At 34.3% G+C, this 24,509-nt stretch overlaps 1 protein-coding gene across 1 annotated transcript; it reads left to right on the forward strand.

Annotated features, from left to right (window-relative positions):
• Window positions 1-639: 639 nt before the first annotated feature.
• Window positions 640-22,807, forward strand: LOC107892477 (DENN domain and WD repeat-containing protein SCD1). Its single transcript, XM_041101080.1, has 31 exons — window positions 640-1,042; window positions 1,129-1,222; window positions 2,085-2,286; window positions 3,704-3,845; window positions 3,969-4,069; window positions 4,783-4,846; window positions 5,043-5,156; window positions 6,992-7,212; window positions 8,455-8,509; window positions 8,602-8,685; window positions 9,588-9,783; window positions 9,903-10,032; window positions 10,104-10,134; window positions 10,227-10,271; window positions 10,707-10,782; window positions 10,919-10,992; window positions 11,071-11,121; window positions 11,301-11,458; window positions 11,713-11,760; window positions 13,376-13,433; window positions 13,526-13,609; window positions 18,473-18,731; window positions 18,828-19,018; window positions 19,702-19,766; window positions 19,888-20,011; window positions 20,902-21,083; window positions 21,181-21,252; window positions 21,345-21,505; window positions 21,611-21,652; window positions 21,851-22,056; window positions 22,554-22,807. Exons 1-31 carry the CDS (start codon window positions 869-871, stop codon window positions 22,647-22,649), a joined length of 3,600 nt encoding a protein of 1,199 aa, XP_040957014.1. The 5' UTR covers window positions 640-868; the 3' UTR covers window positions 22,650-22,807.
• The last annotated feature ends 1,702 nt before the right edge of the window (window positions 22,808-24,509 follow it).

Here is a 24,509-nt window from a genome sequence, read left to right on the forward strand (position 1 = left end):
TTTATTTCTCAATAATATATAGTGTTTGAACTCATGTTATTTTTGTAAAAAGTGAACATTTGATCAATAGGTCACAATTTAAGATTCATATTTATGATATGTTTATTTATCATAAATTTTTTTTTATGTTCAATTAGCTATTTGAATATGTCTTTTTGATACATGGACTTAGATTCATGGTTCAAACAAGTCATTTACCTTTAAGTACTAATTTGGACAAAAAATCTAAATTCAAGTGTTGATTTAAAATCAATAAACTAAGTTTATATATTTAATTGGACCAAAATAAAATTTTAAGTACTAAATTGAACCTTATTAAAGCTAAGTTAAAGTTCCAAGGGATGAATTTGAACTTTGAAACAAATTCAAGTACTGAAATGCATATTTACACATTTCCTTAAAAAAATTAACAGTATTAATAAATGAATGAAAATCAAAATAATTTGAATCAAAATTTGGGATTTATTCAAATTAACTACCTAAAAACTGTGCAAAATTGAGATAAAAAAATAAAAAAAACCAATATCTATTTGACAAAATAATCAAATGCCGACAAGTATTTTATTTTTAATGAATGACAATTTAGTTTTTTTTAAATAATAAATATAAATTTCAGTAATTATATTGAATATTTATTTTACATTTAACATTATTTTTTTTGAGAAAAAAAAGAGAAAAACAGCAAAAAGCAGCTTCCTTCAGCTATTTCTCGATTAAATTCCTTGGTGTCCCCGAATCTCTCTCAGTATTCACCAAAAACCCAGATAGAGAAAAGCAAAAATGCAGATCAGATCTGAAAGACCATAGCTATAAACCAACCGAGATCGACTCGTCGTATCAGATCCAATCAACATAAAACAGAATACAAATGGCCAGAATATTTGAGTACTTCGTGGTGTGCGGGCTTGGCCCCGAGATTCGAACACTGGACGGGACGAAAGGATACCATGGAACTGAGTATTTGTATTTGCCTTCTCTGCTTGACCAGTATCCGCCTCTCAATCATACCCTCTATCCGCCGCCACCTCCTCAGCTCTCAACCGTAAGTCCCCAGCTCAGCAGTTCCTGAATTTTTAATTGGTTTTCCCAATTCTCGCCGTAGAGGTGTTTAAAACTTTGTTCTTGCAGTGTGTGTTGCCTGCTGGTGTGGAGTTGTTTCCATCAGGCTTTGATTCTAATGATCCCTTATCTCATCCCCGGAGCTATCCCATTGTTTTGACTGGTATGACGCGGTATTCCCTATTGTTTTCTTATGCAAGAATTTTGTTGTAGTTAGTGTTGCAGTGAAGAAGATTTTGTTATTACGAAAGCTACTCTTATATATATATATATATATATATACGTAACGAGAATTTCTTGAGCTTAATTTACTTATTGCGTAATTGGAACATGCCCCTATTTGTATAACGTGGATGGTATGATTTTGTAAAATGTTGCTGGATTCAATTAATTGGCTGATTGGTAAGGGTTCTGCTTACCCTTCCAGTAAGCTTGGATTGCTATAGAACAGAAGAATTGCAACTTGGAGAGATTCTTGAATTTTACTTATGCAAAATTAAATGCAGCTACTAACCAACAAATGTTTGACAGAAATCAATACTTCAAATGTTATGTTGTCTCTTCTGACATCCCTTTTATAGTTATCTGCGTGTGTTTTTACATGGTTAATAAGGCAGCCTAAAAACAGAAAAGTTATATGGCAACTCAAAAGCTGTAATTTTTCTCATCTTCTTAGGTAATTAGGTAAAGGAATAGAAACCACTTACAGACCCTGAAATTTGAGATGAGATGAGAAGTAAGGCAAATATGTCAAAGAAAGTGTTTATTTTTAGTAATGTTAAAGAAAGTGTTAGTAGGAGAGAATATTGGTAAAGTTGCTGGTAGGATAAGCGTGTCAATGAAGCAGGTTACCTGGTGTAGAGATTTTTCTCAAACAATGACATGTTTCATGACACGAGATTAAGGATTTTCTCTTCTTATTTTCAGTTTATTTCCTTTATTGTAATAATCCCATTTCTTATTGTTTATGGGTTTGCTCTCCAAAAACATTGACATCATCAGTTTTTATTAATTATTTTCTGCAGAGGGAGATGGGTCAAAAATTTATGTCAGTTGCATCACATTTAGGGATCCAGTTTGTGAGGACATTGCAGAAGCTTATCGTATTCCGCCTAATTCATTTGCTGACAAATGTATCTGCATTGTTTCACGTTCACCTTGTTTTCGTGTCCTTCGGGAGGCACTGGAAGAGATATTTGCACTTTGCTTTTCTCCTAGTGGTAGTAGGTGAGTTTTCATTTGTCATAATTCATAAAGAGTAAGTAGCTTGTGCACCAAAAGCATTTTGTTCTGGAAACCAAAAACAAACTGGAAACTTTAATTATTCCCTCTATTTCTTTTCTTAGTTTGGTTGAATAGGACCACAGATTATGCCTTATATGGTATGCCTGTATGTCAAAAACTTTAATCACAATTTACCACATGTTCTGACTGACTTACGTTGCAAAAACTTAATGATGTAACTTATTTTTTAATCAAGCTAATTAAATAATATATAATCTTTGTTAAAATTTGAGTGGCATTAATATACTTAATTTTAGAAAAGATAGATAACTCAACTTTTGAGAGTAAATATTTCATTAACGAATCTTCTTTTGAATTTATTTTCCCGAGTCATTCTTCTTTCTTATGATCAATGTTGGAAGAAATGCTAAACAACACTGATCTGGCATCAATAGTTAGACTTCTATTGGCTTTGCTTTGGATCAGGCCATTTGGCCCCAACTGCACCTTTTATGCTGAAACCAGTGCAAATGTAATTTTCAGAGCTATGTGTACTGTGTTTGTGTTGTCCAGTAGTTGTTAGGCTTTTGTCTGGTGCCAATTGGTGTCAAATGTCAGATCTGGCCAATAGCTGCCATCTCTACACATTTAATCCTAGTTTCACATTCTAACATTGGAGTTAATGTGAGGGTGCTTGAGTGTTTTAACTTTGGTTTCCAGAGTTGGTTGTGAGAATCATGTGCCCCAACGACGTCCATTTGATTTTATGAAGATGCCTTCCCCCCCCCCCCTCCTCTCTCTCTCTCTCTGCGTGTACGTATTGCTGTTGTAGTTTTTTTAATTACCTTTTCTGTCCGACTTGCAATTGCTAATTGTGATAAGCAGACTATTAATAACTTCCAACTTTCAGTATTATTTTTAAATTTTTTTTTGATATAGTTAGAGTTGATTCGAAATTTTATTAAAAAAATATAAAGTTTAAGTTCAATTCAAATTTAAATATGGATTTATAGTAAATAGATCAACTTATGAATCTTTTTTGGCCAAAAAAGTCATGAATCTTTTTGTTAATTAGGCACCAACTGACCACACGCAACATCGGCTTGTTTACATTAGTGCCGTCTAAGTGCCAGTAAAGAGCAATTATAGGGATTTTATATTAATCCTTAATTAACTCAAAATTATAATAGAAGGGTTTAGAGCTCTAGTGTATTCAAGTATAATAGATCAGTTGCACAGACATGGATAGTGCCAGTGCTCTTCCCCCGCCCTCCTTCTTCAGGATGACATCAATAGTTTATGTGCACACATTTTTCCTTTATGGTTTACATATGTGAATAATGTTTTATGATTGATGGAGATATAAAAATCTGTTTTTCCTTTCGGTGCATTTAATGTGTTATCTCTGTTACAATTCCAGCAAGCCGTTGTGGGATGTTATTGCACATATGGTCTCCAATGTACCTTTGCCTACACCTGGGAAAGAGCGGGTTCTATTTGCTATTGACAATTGTTTGCTTTCTGTGGAGGTTCCTCCAAAAGATGGTCTACCTCAAGCAGATGTATGAATATCTATCTGTTATATATTTACTGCATGATTCTTTTTCATTTTCCTTAAGTAACTATTTTTAAACAGAACAGCATAAATGATAAAATAGCTGACATCTTTTCACCAAATGCTGCAGATATCTTTTCAGCCATTGGTACAGTGTTTGGACGTTGACAACTTGATTAAACTTTTTACTGCTGTGTTACTTGAAAGGAGGATTTTGATTCGATCAAACAAGTAATTTTCTAAATCTAGGGAAAAGGAAATTCTTTTCAGTTCCTACTATGATGTAGATATGAGCACTTTTAATGGAATGGTAATGAGGGGTTACGGCAGCTGTTTTATGTTTCCATTGGAGTTATGCTCTTTCTACAGCTTTCCTCTATTTAAGAGTGGCATGTTGAAGATGCAAACTTTGATGCAGTTTTCATTGTGGTTATGAATTATGACTAGTGTCAGCTTCTTCTTGATAGTGTTTTAGCAATTGCATACTAGAGACAATTTTTTTGAAGGGACATACTTCTTTCTACTAACAGCTCATGCTAGGGACTGTAGCTCCTTGAGAGACCCTTTATGCAAAACCACTTTTGAAAGTCTTTTCAAACTGTTTGTATTTATCTCCTGCTTAAACTCAGTTAAGTGACTTCCTTATAAAAGGAAAAAAAAAACTTTGTAAAGTGATCAGTAACTCAAATCATTTTGTTCTTGAAACTGTACATGTTATGCCCCATTTGTTTGATGTGGTCTTATGTTAACCAGCTAATTTGATTACTTGAACCTAGGACCATGTGGTTGCTGTGATAAAATGTATTTAAGGCTGCCAAGAGATCTAATTGATGCAATATTGTTAGTATCTACTTTGATGCTGATTTAGTCACCGTTTTCTTCATATTCTTCTGCTGGTTATTGTCCTATTAATAAGTTTCCCTTGTTTTGTTAATTTCTGGCAGGTATTCACTTCTGACCCTAGCATCAGAGGCCATATGCCATTTGATTTATCCATTTCGGTGGCAGGTAGGTTTATCTATTTGAATAACTTCTCTTTAGTCAATTGAAAAACTGGTTGGAACTATCTGTTGTTTGAAGGATAATCCCCCTTATTCTTTTCTTTTTCATATAGTTAGATGGGCTATAAGCATCACTGAATATTCCTTGTATGAGAAATTTGTAAACTTTAATCTAATCTTTAAACTTTTTTTTCGTGCTGAAGCATGTCTACATTCCATTACTGTTTTTCAGTGGAGTAGACTACATTGACGCTCCAACACCATATATGATGGGTCTTCATTCAGGTGTTGATACATCAAATCTTGGAATGGACGGTGTAAGTTTTTCATGAACTTCAGTGTTTAACATGTCCATGTATTCTTTTTATCATTTTCAGTTTGTTCCTGTAGTATTTTTATATCATTTTTTATATGTGAATTTCAGTAATTATTGTTATTTCTCATTATTTTATTTCTTCATTTATCTTATGTGAATGATCTTGCCATAGCCACAATGGGATGGGGCATGGCTGCTTGGGTTGAGATCCTAGGTTTGAACTGTAGAGCCCTTGCACCAAAGAGCAAAATAACTTTGAAAATTAATAAAATAATATTTATTTCATTCTTGTATTATAGATATTAATAAAATTTTATCATTGAAAATTTCAATATCATGACATTTTAAAAAAATAAAACACTTTAGGTAATGCTTGAGTAGTTAAATTTATCAAACAATATTCAAAAGTTAGGGCTTACTAAGTAACTAAATCTCATGTCATTATACATATTATACCAGCTTTTTTATTTTTCTATTCATTATGGGAAAGGTTTGTAAGCTCTGATCTTTTGAGAAGAATAAATCTTCATGTTTTTTTCCTTGGCTGGCAGAGGTAAAATACTCAAGATGGTTTTTTAATTTTCTTGCTTTTATAAAGGAGTTATAATTATTTTAACTTATATTCCCATAGAATCTCTCTTTAATTAGTATTTTTATCATGATAAAATTTATTTATTTTTATGTAAATACATGTAGCAATTTTTTCTTCAATATGTTTCAAGGTATCAGTCTTTAAATTGTTAATGTGGTTTCACTTTTCAGCAAAAAGTTATTGAACATTTGCACTATTGATGAAGTTGCATCTTTCAAGAAATTTCATTTAAAATTTTTAAATTTACATCATTTAACATGATTAATCACTCTTTATTTAATGATTTTTTTTTCAATCTAAGAATCTTCTTTAATTAGTGTCAAGCAATGAATGATGGATTATTTTTGAAGTATCTATTATCTTTTTTTGATCGGCTTATACCCTACTATAGTTTTAGCTAATTTCTACCGAAGACTTCTCTATTTTGTTAGCAATTTGGAATTGCCAAACTTAATTGTAGTTTGAGATAGTTCTTACTTTTTATTTTTGTCTTATAAAATTGGTCTTAGGTTTTAGATTAAAAATTGAATTCCATGGAGATAAGTAAAATTATTCAAAGCAATGGTGTTATCATCCTGGAAATATTGCAATGTGTTAAAGCTAAAGATTATTGTCAATTTCATCTTTTAATTTAGAAACTATACTTTGTTTCTCTTTATGCTTTTGATTTTTTTGATCCTTTGTGTTTTATATTAAGGGTTAGGTTTGCTTTGCATCATTATCCTTTTTTGCTGGTGAGGCTTGCCTTGCGTATTTTTTTGTTGGTTGGTTGATTAATATTATTAGTGCAGCAGTTCTGTTTTGAACTATTTAGTTATAACATAAGTAGTACTAGCGTAAGGTATTTAAACAAATATATTGAATTAAATGTCTATTGGTTATAAATGTTAAATGTCTATTTGCTCAAGATCTTCCAACAATACCTGCCCATTGTTTATATTAAAAAAGAGGGAATCAGCAAATCAAGCAATCTGGATTCAGTCTTTAGGCTTTTTGATCCACCTCCTTTCTCTGGGATTGTTTCTAGGCTTTACTGCATTTCATAGTATCATATTTTGCCCCCTATCCACCAAAGAATTACAGTAAATCGGAATATCTCAAACGTGTGATTGTCCATATGATTATTCAGCTTAAGCATTTGCTACCAAATATTTAGTGACTGATTGCTTTGTAATTTTATCTTGTTCATGTTGAACCTTTTACTTTGATATTTGAAGCTACAATTTGCCTCGCTTCTGTTTTAGGTAGTTATCGTGGATCTCGAGTTCAATCAAATCACCGCGACTGAAGAAATACCACCGATTCCTGAGCCAGAATTAAGTTTATTGCGTGGTGAAATACTGAAATTATTGCATCCAAATGTGGTGGGGATAGATCTGACGAGGGCTAATTTCTGTGGTTCATCTGATCAGAATCTTAAAATCATCAACAAGCCTTGGGGAGAAGATCACGACCTTCAGCTAAGGTGATTCTTGTATGCCATATGAAATGTTTATGATGTACATTTACATTCCTATAGAGAGTATTCTGTACTAAGTATTGACATAAGGAATCTCTAATATTTTCATCTTTACAACAATGAAATCCAATTCTGTACATATTTTCTGTCAATAGTGCTATAGTCCTGTTTTATGACATGGTTTAGATTGTTGCTGTTATGATGTGGAGTGCAAATGTTACTTTTTCATTCTCATTTTACTTTTAGAGGAGGAAAGAGGCACTAGGTGAAGTTTTTTGCCAATAAAAAGAGAAGTGTAATATTAGGTATCTAGGAAACTTGATCATATTTTCTGAACTTTGATTGATGTTATTCCAGAGTGAGGTTACTGATATTTGAAATTATCTTGTTGCTCTCTCTCTAGAAGTGATATGTGAAATGACCATATTTTCTTAATTAGTTGTCATCTTTAATGATGAGCATGGTTATTGCATGACTCTGTTTTTTTTTTAATTTTGAACTTCTTTACAATGATTTCAGATAATTAAAAAATAGTAAGAAAGATTTGTTATGGCTATTTACCTTCACATCAATATTATTGAAGGAATGGGTATATAGCCTTCATCTTAAGACATTGCTTAGTAATATTATGTCTCACCTTGTATTTCTCTTCAAGAGTTGCTCTATTTGCTTTACTGGAAAAAAATCACCTTATGGATGATTATTTAGTCACTTAGCTTGAGCAATTCTTGCTTTAAAACATTTCCTTTTTGGTATAATTGTAAATGGTATATTTTCTGTTGCCTCAACTACTGGCAGTGCATTTCCCTTTGTGGAGTGCTGCATTTTACAGTTTTATATGAGTATGAATATTTGGGAGTCGTATTTATCTTAGGGTTTTATGGCTTGGATCTGGAAATACTTTGACTGGTTAATATTTTAATCAGTTGGTATTATAAGCTACTGAGATTTGGATAGTTTGAGTTTAGAGATTTTTCCCTCTTGATTTTACTCACTTCCCTATTACCTGTAGTTCTCATTAGGCTTCATCTTATTCTCAGCATTTGTTCCTTTGTTCTCTCTCTCTCTTCTCTGTTCTGTATTTGATACCTAAGCTGTGAATATGCATTTGATTAATCTTTATAGTTTTTATTGTGGATGCTTATCTTATATATTGTGCAACACTCAGCCTGTCATTTAAACTTCTTACATACACATCTGATTAACATGGAAAATTTAGTGCGTTTTGCTCAATTTTTTGTTGTTCAGGTTGATATTTTTAAAGTTCTTTGCTTCAATCTTAGCTGGCTACCGCAATTTCATGGTATGAAAATTTGTCTTTGATCTTGTATGGGTTTGGCTTTTTAACTTTGGACCAATCTAACCTGAGTATCTCGTTGAAATGATTTTCATTAGGAAAACAATGCCACTCATGTCTTTAACACTCAGGCATTTTTGAAGAAGCGGTCTCGGTCAACCAACCAGCAATCAGAGCCTATGGTGATGCTTTGTATGCTTGCTTACGTTATCTTTAATTAATGAATTTGTTAGTGATGGTTCAATGGTGAAGGATACATAGAAGTGTTCTCTTTGCCATTGTTTAGGATTGTCAATACAAAGTCAATGCTCATGATGTGCTGCAGTTTTGAGGAGTATGATAACTTAGGGTATTCAAAAAGGGTAGGTTATAGATGGGGTATAAAATAGTTATGGTTTTGTTACAATTTGGGTTTCATTAAATTCAGGTTAGATCTCAATTGAGGATGGAATTGAGCTGTGCTTAATTAAATTTTTGGCAGCATATAAGTAGATGGAGTTTATGGCTGCTTTTGTCATGCTGTCTCAAGTAACTTGAGAACATTGTAGCTAGAGAGGAAGGAGAAAATGAACACTCAATACTATTATGCAACCATGCTTCAACAAACTAAAACATGAAAGCTGCATTTCCCCCCCTTTTCTCTCATATGTATTTATTAAGACATGATGCTCAAGAATTTCATCGAAATGCTTGTACTGTAATATCAAGATTATATAGGCATTTAATAAGTCAGCTAAGCTTCTACTGACCTATGAAGACTAATATTCCTAGTTGAAGTAGCTTAAGACAGGTTAATAACTAACATGGGTTTGAAGAAACTGACCTATTTCCTGAAATTCATAAAACAGATTGAAAATAAAATTTTATTCCAGGTGCAGTATTTGCAGAAATTCCAGTTGTCCCCTTTCATGAAATAGCCAGAATTTATAAAATTAAAAACCTATATTTATGGTACTGAAATTAAAATGGGTGAATAGCCAGTTTCTTTTTCCATGCATGCATCAACTCTTTTGTGAATTAAAAATATTTATTTTCTTAAAAATTGCTCATCTCTAGCTATTTTTGATGTCTTTTCCTTTGACAGATTGCACAATTTCTAGATTCTCATGGTTTCTTGGATTATCTGGAGAGTGGTTTAGGTTCTGACGAAAACAATGATAATCTTCTTGACAAATTACAAGATGCCCTAGGAAGAGGACAAAATCCTCTTTCTATTCTTCCTTCCATCTTGGCAGAACCTGAGATTGTAACAATATCTGATCCAGATGTTGGAGTATCAGGTAACTTGACGTGAATCTTTGTCAAAGTTCTAAATTCTTTTAGATCAATCTTATTCAGTGTGACAAATACATGTGAAGTTGTAAATATGTAACCATTTCTCATGTTCTTATTTACTCAGGATCAGGTGCCAAATATACCTATGACAGGTTCCCTTCCAATGTTAGAACAGAAGAGCAAGAAGAGAAGCGAAAGCAGATTCTTGCTGCTGTAAATGGGGCTATTGAATACTCAGGAAGGCAAACCCCTAGGTAGTTTTTTTTTTGGTGCTTGGTCATACGTGTTAATCTGCTTACTAACAAGTTCATTCTCACTTTTCCAGTTCACCGTCTATAAGTTCATTGGAGAGGGCTGTAAGTTATTTTCACCATTGTCTGATGTTTCAATAGCTTTTTTCGTCAATATTATTTGACTGTAAATGAATTCAACTACCATTGCTTTACAGGCAGAAAGAGAGCGCATGGTTTTGGACATACAAGTTAAGTTGCAGGTAAAAGCTTTTATGTTTCAATTTTGCTTGTATACCTAGGAAGCCTTTTCCATTACAATGTGAATCTGAAAAGAGAAAAATTGTCTTTTCTCTCATATATAAAATATGGTTTTGGTTGGTTTTACGATGTCAACCTTATGGCTATATTTCAATACCATTCGTCAAATTTTTTTGTCTTTGTTGTTATGACAGTCAGTAGGAGAGTTTGCTTTGTATTTATTGGAGATAAGCAGGGTGCTTAAATGAAGTGCGTAGAGAAAAAAAGTATCAGTTGTCTTTTTCTTTCATGAATCTGTCTTTTCTAAAAAGACGAGGAAGAAGATAGTTTTCTTACATTGTAATCTCAAGCTGATATGATTAAGTTGTTATGGTGTTTTTTTTTTTTTCATTTTCTCATATTTTTTAATTAAATTTTGTGCGTTTCTTTTTTGACAGGGATTATGGCTACGTCTTCTGAAATTGGAAGCAGGGGAAGATCCACTTTCATCATTTGAATATGGCACAATTTTGGGTATGTTTCAGGAACAGCCGAACAGCTAAACTAACTAATAGTTTACGCTGCCTTCTTATGGTGGTAGTTGAGAAATCTGCTTCCATTTTTCAAAGATATTTGCAAAGTAACAATATTTTGTGCTCTAATTTTGCAGCTTTGATTGAGTCTGACGCAGAGGGAATTGGTGGTAGTGGTTTTGTTGTGTGTATAAGAGAGCACATAAATTCAGTATGTATAGCTATAAGAAGCATACCATGATTAGCTGTTTCAGTGCACTAGTAACTTTATACTGGATTTCATGCTCAGGGATGGCATGGTCAACTGACTGAAGAACAGTTTATAGCTGTGAAAGAATTGGTATGTTAAGAATCACTAACATTATCAAATTTAAATGTTTTTGTTAATGAAATAGATTGTTTTCTAACTTCCTATATGCTGTTTTCTTTTACTTTCTGCTCTGACTTTTTAATGTTTGATGTTCCTCTTGTAATTATTTTTTTTCTCCTTTTCCCAAAAATGTTAATGCGCAATTTCAGCTCAAAACGGCTATCAGTCGTGCAACCTCTCGAAATGATGTTTTGACTATTAGAGATGCCCTGGAAGTGTCTGCTGAGATGTATAAGAAAGATGCTAATAATGTTCCAGACTATGTCCAGCGTCACCTTATTTCTCTGTCTATATGGGAGGAGTTACGGTATGTATTACTGTGTATTACTCCCTTGGCTTAAGTTTTACGGTCATTTTCTGTTTATTCAAGTTGGACTTTTCTATAAATTGAAATTAAATCAGTTACTCTTATGCAAGATTTACTTTTAGAAGTGGTATTTGTTTCTTCCAAAATTAAGATTTTTGTTGCTTTCTTCAATTGCCCTAGAGAACATTGTTTAGCCCTTCGGGTTTTGCACCTAAATTTTGAAATTTTGGAAAGCTAAGGCAAGGTTCTTTCAGGTTTTGGGAAGGATATTTTGACTATCTTGTGGAGCAGTCTTCTGACAAGTAAGTTAATAATATTTTTAAAAAGTAGTTTCTGAATTTTTTTCTTTTAGATAGTCTGTGCATTAAATGTAACTAATTTCTTTAAGTTTGATATAATTATTTATTGGTATAGTAATGATATGTTTTGAACTTTGGCTGCTCATGGAACTGGGTCTCCCTTAGAAGTTGTCTTGAAAACAAACATAGTGGAATCATTTTACATTTTAGTTGTTGTTGTGGGTTTCACCGAGTCCCTTTTAGATCTATTCACTTTTCATCTGGATTTCAACTTGTTTTACGTTTTTGTGATTCAATGGATTTTTCAGCTAGTGTGAGTATATGTAAGAATTACTACTTGATCTGAGATTGTCACACTTTTTTTGCTGGTTGAAGCATGCTGATTCTTACTCATCGTTATGGCTGGATGAGTCTGCCTACCCGAATATTTGTTAAATCTATTTGGGGTGCATTTTAGTATATCCATGTCTCTAGCCTGCAGTTTCTCCTGTTTAGTTCCCAGTGCGAACCCCAATGATTGATAGGGTTTCAAGGGGTAAAGGGATGCTGTTTGAAAATGGAAAGAGATTCCCTGGCTGGTGCGGAGTAAAATTGATATGGTCTGCAAATAAGGTCCAATCTTGCCATTAGATATGATGGAGGGAGAACATCAAGATTAAAGAAACAGATTGAAGTCTTTTTGCTACTCTACTCACCTTCCTGGCTGTCCCTGTATAAATGACACCATGTAAGATCTATCATAGTGGTGGATCTTCACAGCAAATATGGACTCTCATGTTGTTAGGAGAAATCTACACATTAGAAGTTAGTTCAGGGATAAGCAGCTGTAATTTTGGTTTAATCGCACTGCATATATCTTAAAATCATGATAAGACAGTTTCTAATTTGACATTAAGCGACTATTTCAGGAGGCTTGCCTTAGACCTACAATTAGTTCTTGATCCCTTTGCAATTTACTGTTAAGAGCTATTTGCTGATAGTTTGTCATGAAAAGTTGCATGCTATCACTTGACTCTTAATACTTTTCCTATCCTGAATTGTTTATCGCCCTTTTACTTTCACAAAAATCAAGAAAAAAGTGAATTAAGTGTACTTTTTTTTTAAAGTTTTAAGATCATGTTTCAATAGGTTTCACTGTTCTCTTCCGCTTCATTATTTGAGGAGACCAGCCATATTTTGCTGTTTATTTGGTCTCTATTGCTGTCTCTTGAGCCTATTTTCTCGTTTCATTTTTCCTACATCTGAATCTCATGTCCAATTGAGGATATCCTTCTCTTGCTCTAAAACAGAATCGCATAGCCCTTCAGTTGGGGTTTAATCTTATTTGGTAATGCTAGGTAAAGCACTCTTATCCATAAAATCATACAATCAAACTACTCTAATTTTTATTGAAAGTAATAATCAGGAATGATCATTTCTTTCTATTTCATTCCCTTAAAAATGAGGAGACTAACTCCTTTAGGCAATTGTCCTTTGGTTTGTCTTCAGTTCCATTGAACTCCCTATTTCCCATGCAAATTTTCTAACCCATTTATATTAGAATCTGTTACTAGTTTCTCCTAATGGAGTCTTAAATTGGAAACTAATGTTTATCTCATTTCGTTTTTTCTTTTCTCAGATCTGCCAATTATGCAGCTTTGGTGACAGCACAGCTAATTGTACTGGCCTCACACATGGTAGCATGTCTTTTAATTCAGAATCCTCTTCTGACACTTACTTTTTGTTTCCAAAACTGTAAGCATTAATAATATTTTATGTTATCTTGAAGGCTGGACTAGGACTTCCTGATAACGATGCCTGGTATATTATTGAAATAATAGCAGAGAGAAACAATATTGGATATAAGTTGCTAGTAAGTACACCTTCTATCCTGTAGTGTGTTACTGTGTTATTATGATTGGGACAAAGAAGTACATGGTTGAAAATAGTGTCTTGACCTTCTTTTTTCCTATAACTTCCTAGAAACATGTGAATACTTTGGGATTACCTCTGCAGCCTGATTTGATTATTTTTGATGTATTATTTTATCTGATAATCTGTTCTGTTTTAAGTTTCCGCTAGTTTCTCATGTCATATATTGCCATTCAAGTAACAGGTGCTTTGGAATTTTTGTGTTGTGTTTAGAAAGATAAACAATTATTTCTATGCAGAAGCTGATATTCTTAGTCATGAAGTTGAGAACAGTTAAAAACTGCATAAGGTGACATTGTTTTGAATCTAGGATTTCCCTGTATTCCCTTACATTCTATATGACATAAAACAGATGAGGAATTGTTGACCAGTGTCCCATATAACAGATATAGGTTCATCTTTCAGGTTAATTGCTGCAATGGTACTTGTATTTGTAAATTGATGTTTAATTTGGTTACTTGCACTGAGCATTTTCTACGCAAGGTTTGAACTTTTACTTTCTGTTTAATTTGCTAACTTAACTCACCTTTGGTCATGGATGATGGTGCGGTTTTCTATCTATAATATTGCAACACTTATCAGCTTAAGTGGAAAATGTGTTTGATAACCTGGACGTTGTTCCAGCATTTTAACTTATTTTCTTTAAAATTTATTGGCTTTAGTTTTCTTTTTCTTTCCTTATTCATTCTTTCTCCAGTTTTTCTAGAAAATTCACCATCCTCCGTGTACCATACTATGTTCTTTTTTTCCTCATCAGCAATGTTCACCACAAATATTGACATTGTTTTCCTCTTATTCCCTTTTCTTTTTCTTTCTTCCTTTATTTTGTGCTGTTTGGCCCTTTTCTCTAAGCCCACGAATGGTTCCTTCTCTGGATCCACACCTAGCATCAGTTATTTTGAGTTTCTTTCTATTCTTTTTGTGAAGGCTCCACTAATCTGCTGACAACTCCTAGATCAGAAACTGCATTGTCATCGAATAAAGGGATACTTAATATGGACTTCTCTAAATATCTGTCCTTGCAGCCTTGCCCCTAGCTCCTTATCCTGCCAAGTTCATCATCAGTTTCAATCCTCATGCCTTGAACACGGTGTTCAGTTTTTTGCGTTAATTCTTGAATTTAATTTTGATTTCTATCTAGCAACTTCTCTTTCCTTCATGCAATATTGTCTTTCCTCAAGTTTGGCTTTCAAGGTTTCAACTCATTGTGCAGAAGTACCCTTTTTGCACTAGCTAGAAGTCAGTACTTTTCTCAAATGCACCCTCTCGTTTCTGTAGTCCATATTTGTGCTAGTCTTAGTATATAAAGGTGAGAAATCGCCTCATAGTACCTTTTTCTTTCACACAAAGAACATACTAGTAATTGAAATTGATTGCCATGTAATTTGACATAGCAATTTAATTTGGTGAAGAGCATCACAGCATTATTAAATAACTAATGGTGTCAGTCAAATCAGTATAATTCTATATTGCACCCAGAAAATAGCTTGAGTGCCTAATGAATTGTGTACAGTTAGGTGCCATTTCCTTAAGTGCTGATCCTCTTGATGCACACAAAATAAGCATCTTTGGTCACCGATTCAAAACTCATCTTTCTTGAAAGGTACTTCTGGCATCTCTAACTTGGGTTTTGGTAATGGAAATGAACTGGTTTTTGAAAGATAATGTTTGTGATTGATTATTGAATGCTGTCATGCATATGCTTTAAAAGTTAGACTTGGAACAACCTTATCTGCACTTTACTATTCTGTTAGTAACTTGCAGAGTTGCAGTGGGATGTTATTCCCTATTAAGCTTGCAAACTCAGTATGAAGTGTTGGAATCCCTATAATTAAGGATAGAAATCTTACCTTATTACTATTAGTTCTCTTGTAAATAGAAACTAATCTCAGTTACTGATTCTTAGGAAATTAGGATATCAATTACTGATTCTTAGGAAATTAGGATTTATTTCCTTTAAAATGATTATTCCTCTCTATATAAATCTGTAAACTAAAGCAGTAGAAGTATAACTGAATTTTTTCCTTTGAGTTTTTTCATGGCATCAGGGCTTTAGGATTCATTCGATCCTATTTTTCTTCTCTAATTTCCCTTCCTAAAAATTCCTTCGGTTTAGTCCTCCAATGGGTGATATCAATGAAAATTTCTCTGAAACTGAGACATCACAAGTAACTCAGAATATCAATCAGGGAATCACTCAAGGTGAAATTAATTCCTCCCTTATAATCACCAATCATCGGCTAAATGGGAAGAACTTCCTGCAATGGTCTCAATCGGTTCTTATGGTGATTCGTGGTCGTGGCAAATTAGGGTACATCAATGGAGAAATTCCACGACCAACCATAACTGATCCTACTTATGCCACTTGGGAACTCAACAATTCAATTGTAATGGCTTGGCTAATCAATTCGATGGAAGGCCATATAAGCCGCACCTATCTTTTTTTCAAAACTGCAAAAGACATGTGGGATGCAGTCAAAGAAAACTACTCAGATCTTGGAAACGCCTCCCAAGTATTTGAGATCAAGCTTAAGTTAAAGGATATCCGACAAGGGACACTTGAGGTAACTCACTACTACAACAATCTGAAAATTTTGTGGCAAGAACTGGATATGCATTATGAGGCAGATTGGGGTGAAGGCTTAGAACACAACAGGTTTATGACCCATCTCAACAATGAATGTCTTTATGAGTTTTTAGCAGGACTGAACCGTGAGTTAGATGAGGTCTGTGGCCGAATTCTGGGTAGATCACCTCTTCCAATGATCGGTGAAGCATTTGCAGAAGTTAGAAGAGAAGAAAGCGTCGTCTTGTCATGATGGGAGATTCAAAGGAACCTAAACCTATGACCCCGATTTCTAACCGTCCTACTAAATCCTCTGCTCTCATCTCCAAAGGTCCACAGCCACAAAAACGTGCTGGAAATGATTCTGGATCAACAAGACCATGGTGTAGTCACTGCAATCGTGTTGGTCATATAAAAGAAAAATGCTTCAAACCCGATGGCCGTATTGACCGATACAAAGCTCGACTTGTGGCTAAGGGATTTACTCAAACTTATGGTCTTGACTACAACGAGACGTTTGCACCTGTTGCCAAGCTAAACACCGTTCGGGTCCTGCTCTCTCTTGATGCCAACCTTGATTGGCACTTGACTCAATTGGATGTAAAAAATGCTTTTCTCAACGGGGAATTAAATTAGGAAGTGTACATGGATTTCCCACCCGGGTTTGAAGAAAACAAGGACCAAGTGTGTAACTTGAAGAAGTCCTTGTATGGGCTGAAACAATCTCCACGAGCGTGGTTCAGCCGATTTGCAAAAGCTATGACTAGCAGAAATTACATTCAAGGACAGGCAGACCACACCATGTTCTACAAGCACTCAGAAGAGGGTAAATGCTACATCCTTATCGTTTATGTCGACTATATAATATTAACAGGAAATGACTCGAGCGAAATTTTGAGATTGAAAGAATTTCTTTGTACAGAGTTTGAACTTAAAGACTTGAGGAGTCTTAAATATTTTCTTGGTATGGAGGTAGCAAGGTCGAAAAAAGGTTTCTTCATTTCCCAAAGGAAATATGTTCTTGATCTACTGTCAGAAGTTGGTTTGATGGGCAGCAAACCAGTTGAAACTCCTATGGAGTTTAACCTTAAATTGGGAACTAATGAGGATGGAGAAGAAATCGACAGGGGGAGATATCAACGTCTAGTAGGAAGGCTCATCTACCTATCTCACACCTGTCCAGACATAGCCTTCAGTGTGAGTGTTATTAGTCAGTATATGCATGCCCCGAGGGAGAAGCACCTGGAAGCTGCATATAGAATACTAAGATATCTAAAAGGAACTTGGTAAAGGCCTGTACTTCAAGAAGACTGTAAACCGAAGCGTGGAAGTCTACACTGATGCAGACTGGGCAGGTTCTGTTAATGATAGACGGTCTACAAGCGGCTATTGTAGTTATGTTTGGGGTAATCTCGTGACGTGGAGGAGCAAAAAACAGTCTGTGGTAGCACGCAGCAGTGCAGAGGCAGAGTATCGAGCACTATCTCATGGTATATGCGAAGGAGTTTGGATACAAAGACTTATGGGAGAACTAAAAGTGCCTTATACCAGACCTATGAAGATGTACTGTGACAACCAGGCTGCTGTCAGCATAGCACATAATCCTGTGCATCATGATCGGACCAAACATGTGGAAATAGATCGTCACTTTATAAAAGAAAAAATACACTCAGGAGAAGTATGCATCACCTACCTACCTACTAGACAACAAGTTGCAGACATGTTAACTAAGAGTTTGAACAGAAACATGTTTGAAGAACTTATTGGCAAGCAGGGTTTGATTAACATTTACACTCCAGCTTGTGGGGGAGTGTTGGAATCCCTATAATTGAGGATAGAAATCTTACCTTATTACTATTAGTTCTCTTGTAAATAGAAACTAATCTCAGTTACTGATTCTTAGGAAATTAGGATATCAATTACTGATTCTTAGGAAATAAGGATTTATTTCCTTTAAAATGATTATTCCTCTCTATATAAATCTGTAAACTAAAGCAGTAGAAGTATAACTGAATTTTTTCCTCTGAGTTTTTTCATGAAGAATAAGTAATCTACTCTGACTTCTGTTAGGGATTTAGTTTTATTTCACTAACCTTGTTCTCTCCTTTTTTAACATCTCTCATGCTCTGCTTTAAAGCACTTTATTTATGTTGGAGCTGGATCTTATTTTTTCCATGGAACATTTATTTATGCAAGCATAAATAGAATTGCTGAATTGATGTTGCGTCAATGTTTCAGATAAAACTCAGAGGACTTTTGTCGCATATCCATCAACTTCGTATCAATTACTGGGGTGTCTCATCTGGGAAGCCACAATTGCTACTGCCTCCTGGATTGTCATCACCACGTCTAAAGGATGCTGCAGATGAGAATCAAGAACCTCTAGAGGCTTCTGGTGTTGGAAGGAGCTGGGTGCAGAGCATGTTCAGCAGGGATACATCATCAAGAACAAACTCATTTAGCCGTGTTCGTAAATGGGCTTCTGATGGTGCTACAGGTATGTCTTCTGTTAGCATTAGATACCCACAGTGTTCTATTATGTTTAGGTCATAGACCCTATGGTTTCATGACTCATCATCACTTAACTGATCAGAGAATGGGAATGCACGCAAACAAGATATGCCTTCTGCTGGGCAGAAGAAAACACAAACAAATGTTCGCATATTGAGGGGTCATAGTGGTCCTGTTACTGCTTTGCATTGTGTAACTAGAAAAGAGGTGTGGGATCTTGTTGGTGATCGTGAAGATGCAGGTTTCTTTATCAGTGGAAGCACTGACTGTACGGTGAGTTTCTATATCTTTCATTTTATATATTGGTCTTGTTTTGCTTTTAAATGACTGAATTTCTAGAACAACATTATGGGGATTCCCTCCAATTTTCTGGCTTGGTTCTACTGTGCTCTTCTGGCCAGTTTGCCTATCTAATATCTATTTTTTGAAAGAAGAAAAAAGGATCAAACTTTGCTGGTTTAGTCTTCAAATGATAGGAGAAGTTCATATAGTGTTTGTTCTAGTCTTCGGTTGTGTTTCTCAAAGAGTATTTGCATTGTCAATCTCTCTCTAATTGTTCTGTTCTTCCCTATCCTGCATCATGTTCAGATTAAGAGGGACCTATAGTTCTTTTTATACAATCTTATGGTCTTTTGATTGTCTCTAAGGCTTTGTTGGTTGGTTTTTCAGCTGAACAAAACAAGAGTACTTCACTAGAGACCTACAAAACTTAGTTACTGTCTTTATACTCCACATCCACATCCATGATCACTTGTAAAGTGTGGTTATGATATATGATATATCTAATACAGACATGCCTATATTTGCTAAATTACTAGTGTTGCTTGTGTAAGGAATAAGTGCTTTGTGTTTCATATTTGTATGCTAGGAAATCTGACTTCATTTGCTGATACAAATATTTATTGCTCATAATTTTTCTGTTCAATAGTTATGATTTGGGTACATAAATCTTCCAGGTTAAGATTTGGGATCCTAGTCTTCGCGGTTCTGAACTTCGGGCAACGTTACAAGGACATACAAGGTCTCTGTTATGTGATATTTAAACACTTTTATTGGTCATTCTTCTCATTAAAAAATTTCCGTTTTTCAAATTTTTGTTGTTCAAAGTTGGTTTTACATGTTCCACAACTCTTGCAATGCAGAACCGTCCGTGCCATTAGTTCTGATAGAGGAAAAGTTGTATCTGGTTCTGATGATCTATCTGTTATCGTATGGGACAAGCAAACAACCCAGTTGTTGGAGGAACTAAAGGGTCATGATGCACAGGTTTGCTTGTTCATAACATCTTGATTGCAGACTGGGTTTAAAACTGAAGTGGCCATTTTTTAAGGAACATGTAAACTGTGAATACAGATTTTGCTGCACCAGTTGGCATTATTGAAGATATATTTGCATATACATAGAACAATTCCAGTTATCATCAGCATTATTGTAGTCATAATCTAGTAAACCCTGACTTTTTTTACCTTATTAATGATGGCTGTTGTTGAATCACCAATGATTGTAGCATTGATCATCATTGAATGTTTCTTTTTTCAATGTTGGATTCAGAAGTACTCAGAATGTAAAATTTCAGAATGGAGTGGGCGGAGTTGGGAGGAGGGGCAGGGTGGTTGGGGGAGAAAGAGATTGAGATAGCATTGAATAGAGAGTACAGAAAGGAACATAAATTGTTTTTTTCTTTTCTTTTTTGCCCAAAGGATTCAAGCAAAGACTTTTCCCTCTGGTCTTTTATCCTTTTTGCCTTTTAAACTAAATATGTAATTTTGTCTATTCTCAGTAAAGCCAGGAACATGAAAAAACTTATTTCAAGCATTGACATGCATATCTAATTTTGTGTGTATGCATTTGAGGAAAAAAAAATTGAACTAGAAGATATTTCTCTACAGCCCTATGTTTTTGTTTTTCTTGTATTTTTGTTTACGTATTACTGAATTGAATATTCCACTTTTAGGATTATTAATCATGGAATTATTATCTTCTAAATATAATATTAGCTTCGCCTTAGTGATGTCTTTTTTTCCTCATTGCAATTAATTGTGTCTAAATTCCTTTTCTTTAATGGTGTTCTAAAGGAGAAAATAAATCTGTGTGAATTCTCCTTTTTTCTTGATTCTAAATGAATTAGATGATTGAAACGCGACATGTTACTCTAGGTCAGCTGTGTGCGGATGCTATCTGGTGAACGTGTCCTAACAGCTGCTCATGATGGAACTGTTAAGATGTGGGATGTTCGAACTGATACTTGTGTAGCAACTGTTGGTCGCTGTTCTAGTGCAGTTTTATGCATGGAGTATGATGATACCACTGGGATCTTGGCTGCTGCTGGCAGAGACGCGTATGTATAAAATCACTTGCAGTTAGCCTGTAGATGATAAATTTAGATTTATGTCTTGTCACCTTGAAGTTGAACTGATGGATCCTTTGCATTTCAGGGTTGCAAATATCTGGGACATTCGTGCTGGCAGGCAGATGCACAAGCTTCTAGGGCATACAAAATGGATACGGTTAGCAAAGAAATGAAGAAATTTTTATTTTTCGGTTAATTGTTGTACGTGAGCCTTGGAAGGAACAGTGTGTTCATGTGTCAGTTATGCAGGTCTATTAGAATGGTTGGAGACACTCTGATTACGGGTAGTGACGATTGGACTGCTAGAGTTTGGACTGTTTCCCGGGGAACATGTGATGCTGTTCTTGCTTGTCATGCTGGCCCACTGCTTTGTGTTGAGTATTCAGCATCAGACAAGGGAATAATAACTGGTTGGCCCTGAGTCTGTTTAGTTTATTTTAAATGTTAATGAATTTTAGCCACAGTTTTATGTCTAGGGCTTTAAATGAAGTAATACTTTGAAAATTTCCTCTCAGGTTCAACGGATGGGCTGCTCCGATTTTGGGAAAATGATGAGGGTAAGTGCAATGCTGGACTCAATCATTATTCATCTTTATTTGAGGTTTGCTTTTATCCAACCTGGTTAAAGCAGTTACTGAAGGTGTAATCTTAAATTTGTTTGATTCTTCATTATGTTTGTTGATGGTAATCTTTCAATTGATTCTTGTCTGTTACTTCCAATAATTCTTATAGTTTGTATCTTGTTTTGCATGCAGAGGGTATAAAATGCGTGAAGAATGTAACAATTCATACTGCTCCTATCTTATCTATAAATGCCGGGGAGCAGTGGTTAGGAGTTGGAGCAGCTGACAATTCAATGTCTCTCTTCCAACGGCCTCAAGAGAGGCTTGGTGTCCCTAACACAGGATCCAAAATGTCTGGGTGGCAACTTTATCGGACCCCACAAAAGACCAATGCTGTGGTATATGCTTTTATTTCCCCTATATACTTGTGTGGTTCTTGGTTTTCACTTCTGCTCATGCATTTTTTGGGGTCAATTTGCAGTTCTTGATTGTTTATAATTAAATTATATTTGCATTTGCAATACAAAAGGAAAGATTAATAGTGCGACGAAAGTAGCCCTTGATATTTTATGTAATTGTGGGATTAGGAATGCAACTAGTTATGTTTGTATTACTTCATCTCTGTGGCATGTGGTTGAAATCCTTTTGTAACTAGAAAAGGGGGGATATCAAATGGATCTTTCATTAGTGTTGTTAAACTTTCTAATATACAATGAACCTAACAGCAAATATGTTATAAATATGGAGTTAAGGTTAAGCATTTTGTTTTATTTTCATTTAGAGAGTGAAATAGGGTATTTAAAGAGATGATTTGTAATCTAGTTTTGGAAGTTAGAACACAATCCAGTTGAGGTTTGCATGTGTGTTGCCCTTGACATTGGTTTGGGTTTCGTAGGTACGATGTGTGGTGTCGGACCTGGAAAGGAAAAGGATATGCGGTGGGGGTCGCAATGGAGTTCTTCGGCTTTGGGAAGCCACAATCAACATCTGAGTTTGAATTCTATCCCTCCCCCACCTCCTACTGTTTTGTATTTTTCTTTTTTTTGGTCACATTATGGTTTCTTTGGAAGTGAAAGATGTTGTGGTGTGTAATTTTGATTGAAGAATTAATTAAATTTTTTTAGCCATAGTGGCTACTTTTTGTGGTTATCTTTAATTTCAACATAACATCCTGCCTGCATTGTCACAGATTTGATTACTCACTCAGCAATCCCCATGTGGATGTGACGTTAACAATTATTAATTTTTAAAAATTTAATTAGTTATTGATGTGACATGCATGTAGATGTAATATCAATAAAATTAACAAATATTGATTTTTATTTGTTTTGGATTGATTTGATAAATAACATAAGTTTAATGATTTTTTTTTAATGTTGAAGGGGAAATAAGTTGTATTGGGTGTGTCTATTTTCCTTTTTATTATTTTTATCAAGATATTGGCATAACTCACAAGATTCTTTTTGTAATATATTTCAAGAGATGTATATTAATATTATTAAACTAACACTACGGATAAAATTTAAAGAGAAGATAAGAATGAGAATTTCTGAGGAAAGAAATTTCGGTTATGAAACTAATTGATGTTCCGCGTGCCATATTTTAAAGTTTCATTCCCCAATAGTGTTTATAATAATAAATAAACATTCACTTTTTCACCAACTAAAGGATTTGAATTAAAATTGTCATCTTTATTCAAAAATAGAAAAATAAAATTGCCGTCTTTTCTTTAACGTTCTTCTACAAGGAAATTAAATTAAAATCTACGTATAATAAATTATTTAAAATATATTTATTTCAAATATAATAATTTAAAATTATGAAGAAATATTTTTAGCAATGGTTAAACATTTTGCCTGATTTAAAAAAAGACCAAACGTAAATAATGATCAAAAGGTTAAAAGTAAGCGGAGGACTTAGGTCTTGAGTATCTAGGTTCAAGTAGGGGTGTGCATAATTCGGGTAAAACCGAAAAAATTCGGCTAACCGACCGAATTCGGTTAATCGGTCGGTTAACCAAATTTTTTCGGTCGGGGGTCGGTTAATTTTTTTATGATTTTTCGGTTAACGGTTAATTCGGTTCGAAACCGGTCGGTTAACCGAAAATTTTCGGTTAACCGAAAAAATTAATAAATAAAATTATCCAACCCAGCCCAAACTCAATTATCCAACCCAATCACCCAACCCAATAAAACTAAAACTAAAGTTTACCCAATTACCCAATCCAATAAAACTAAAACTAAAAGACAACTCAATTTACTAAAGTCTAAAACCCAATTTACTTTAATAATTTTTAAATTTTTAAATTTTAAAAATAAAAAATAAAAAAAATTCGGGTAATTCGGGTATTTTTCGGTAATTCGCTTAATTCGGTTAATTCGGGTAATTCGGGTAATTTTTAACCAAAAATAAAAAATACATAATTTTCGGTTAACCGACCTTATTAACTGAAAAAATTTCGGTTCGGTTAATTTTTTAAAAAAAAAATCGGTTCGGTTAACGGTTAAAATTTTTAGAAAGTCGGTTAATTCGGTTATAGTAATTTCAGGTCGGTTAACCGAATGAACACCCCTATGTTCAAGGCCTATCATGCACAATTATATGCACAAGTCTCTTAGTTCTATCATGTATGGAAATTTCAGTCCAATTAATTCCAGTTTGTTGGTTTTTAACTTGGACTAGATCAATTTTTAATCCTTTTGTGTTGTAATAGTTCGATTTTACTTGGTGGTTATTCAGACAGTCTGTTTGTAATAGTTTGATACTTGTTACTTGTGGTTACTCAAATTTGTATTTATCATTGTACAGTACTTGTACTTCGGTTCTAAAAAACACAAATAATAGTATTATT

Source organism: Gossypium hirsutum, chromosome D09, assembly GCF_007990345.1.
Source record: "Gossypium hirsutum isolate 1008001.06 chromosome D09, Gossypium_hirsutum_v2.1, whole genome shotgun sequence".
NCBI classification, from domain to species: Eukaryota; Viridiplantae; Streptophyta; class Magnoliopsida; order Malvales; family Malvaceae; genus Gossypium; species Gossypium hirsutum.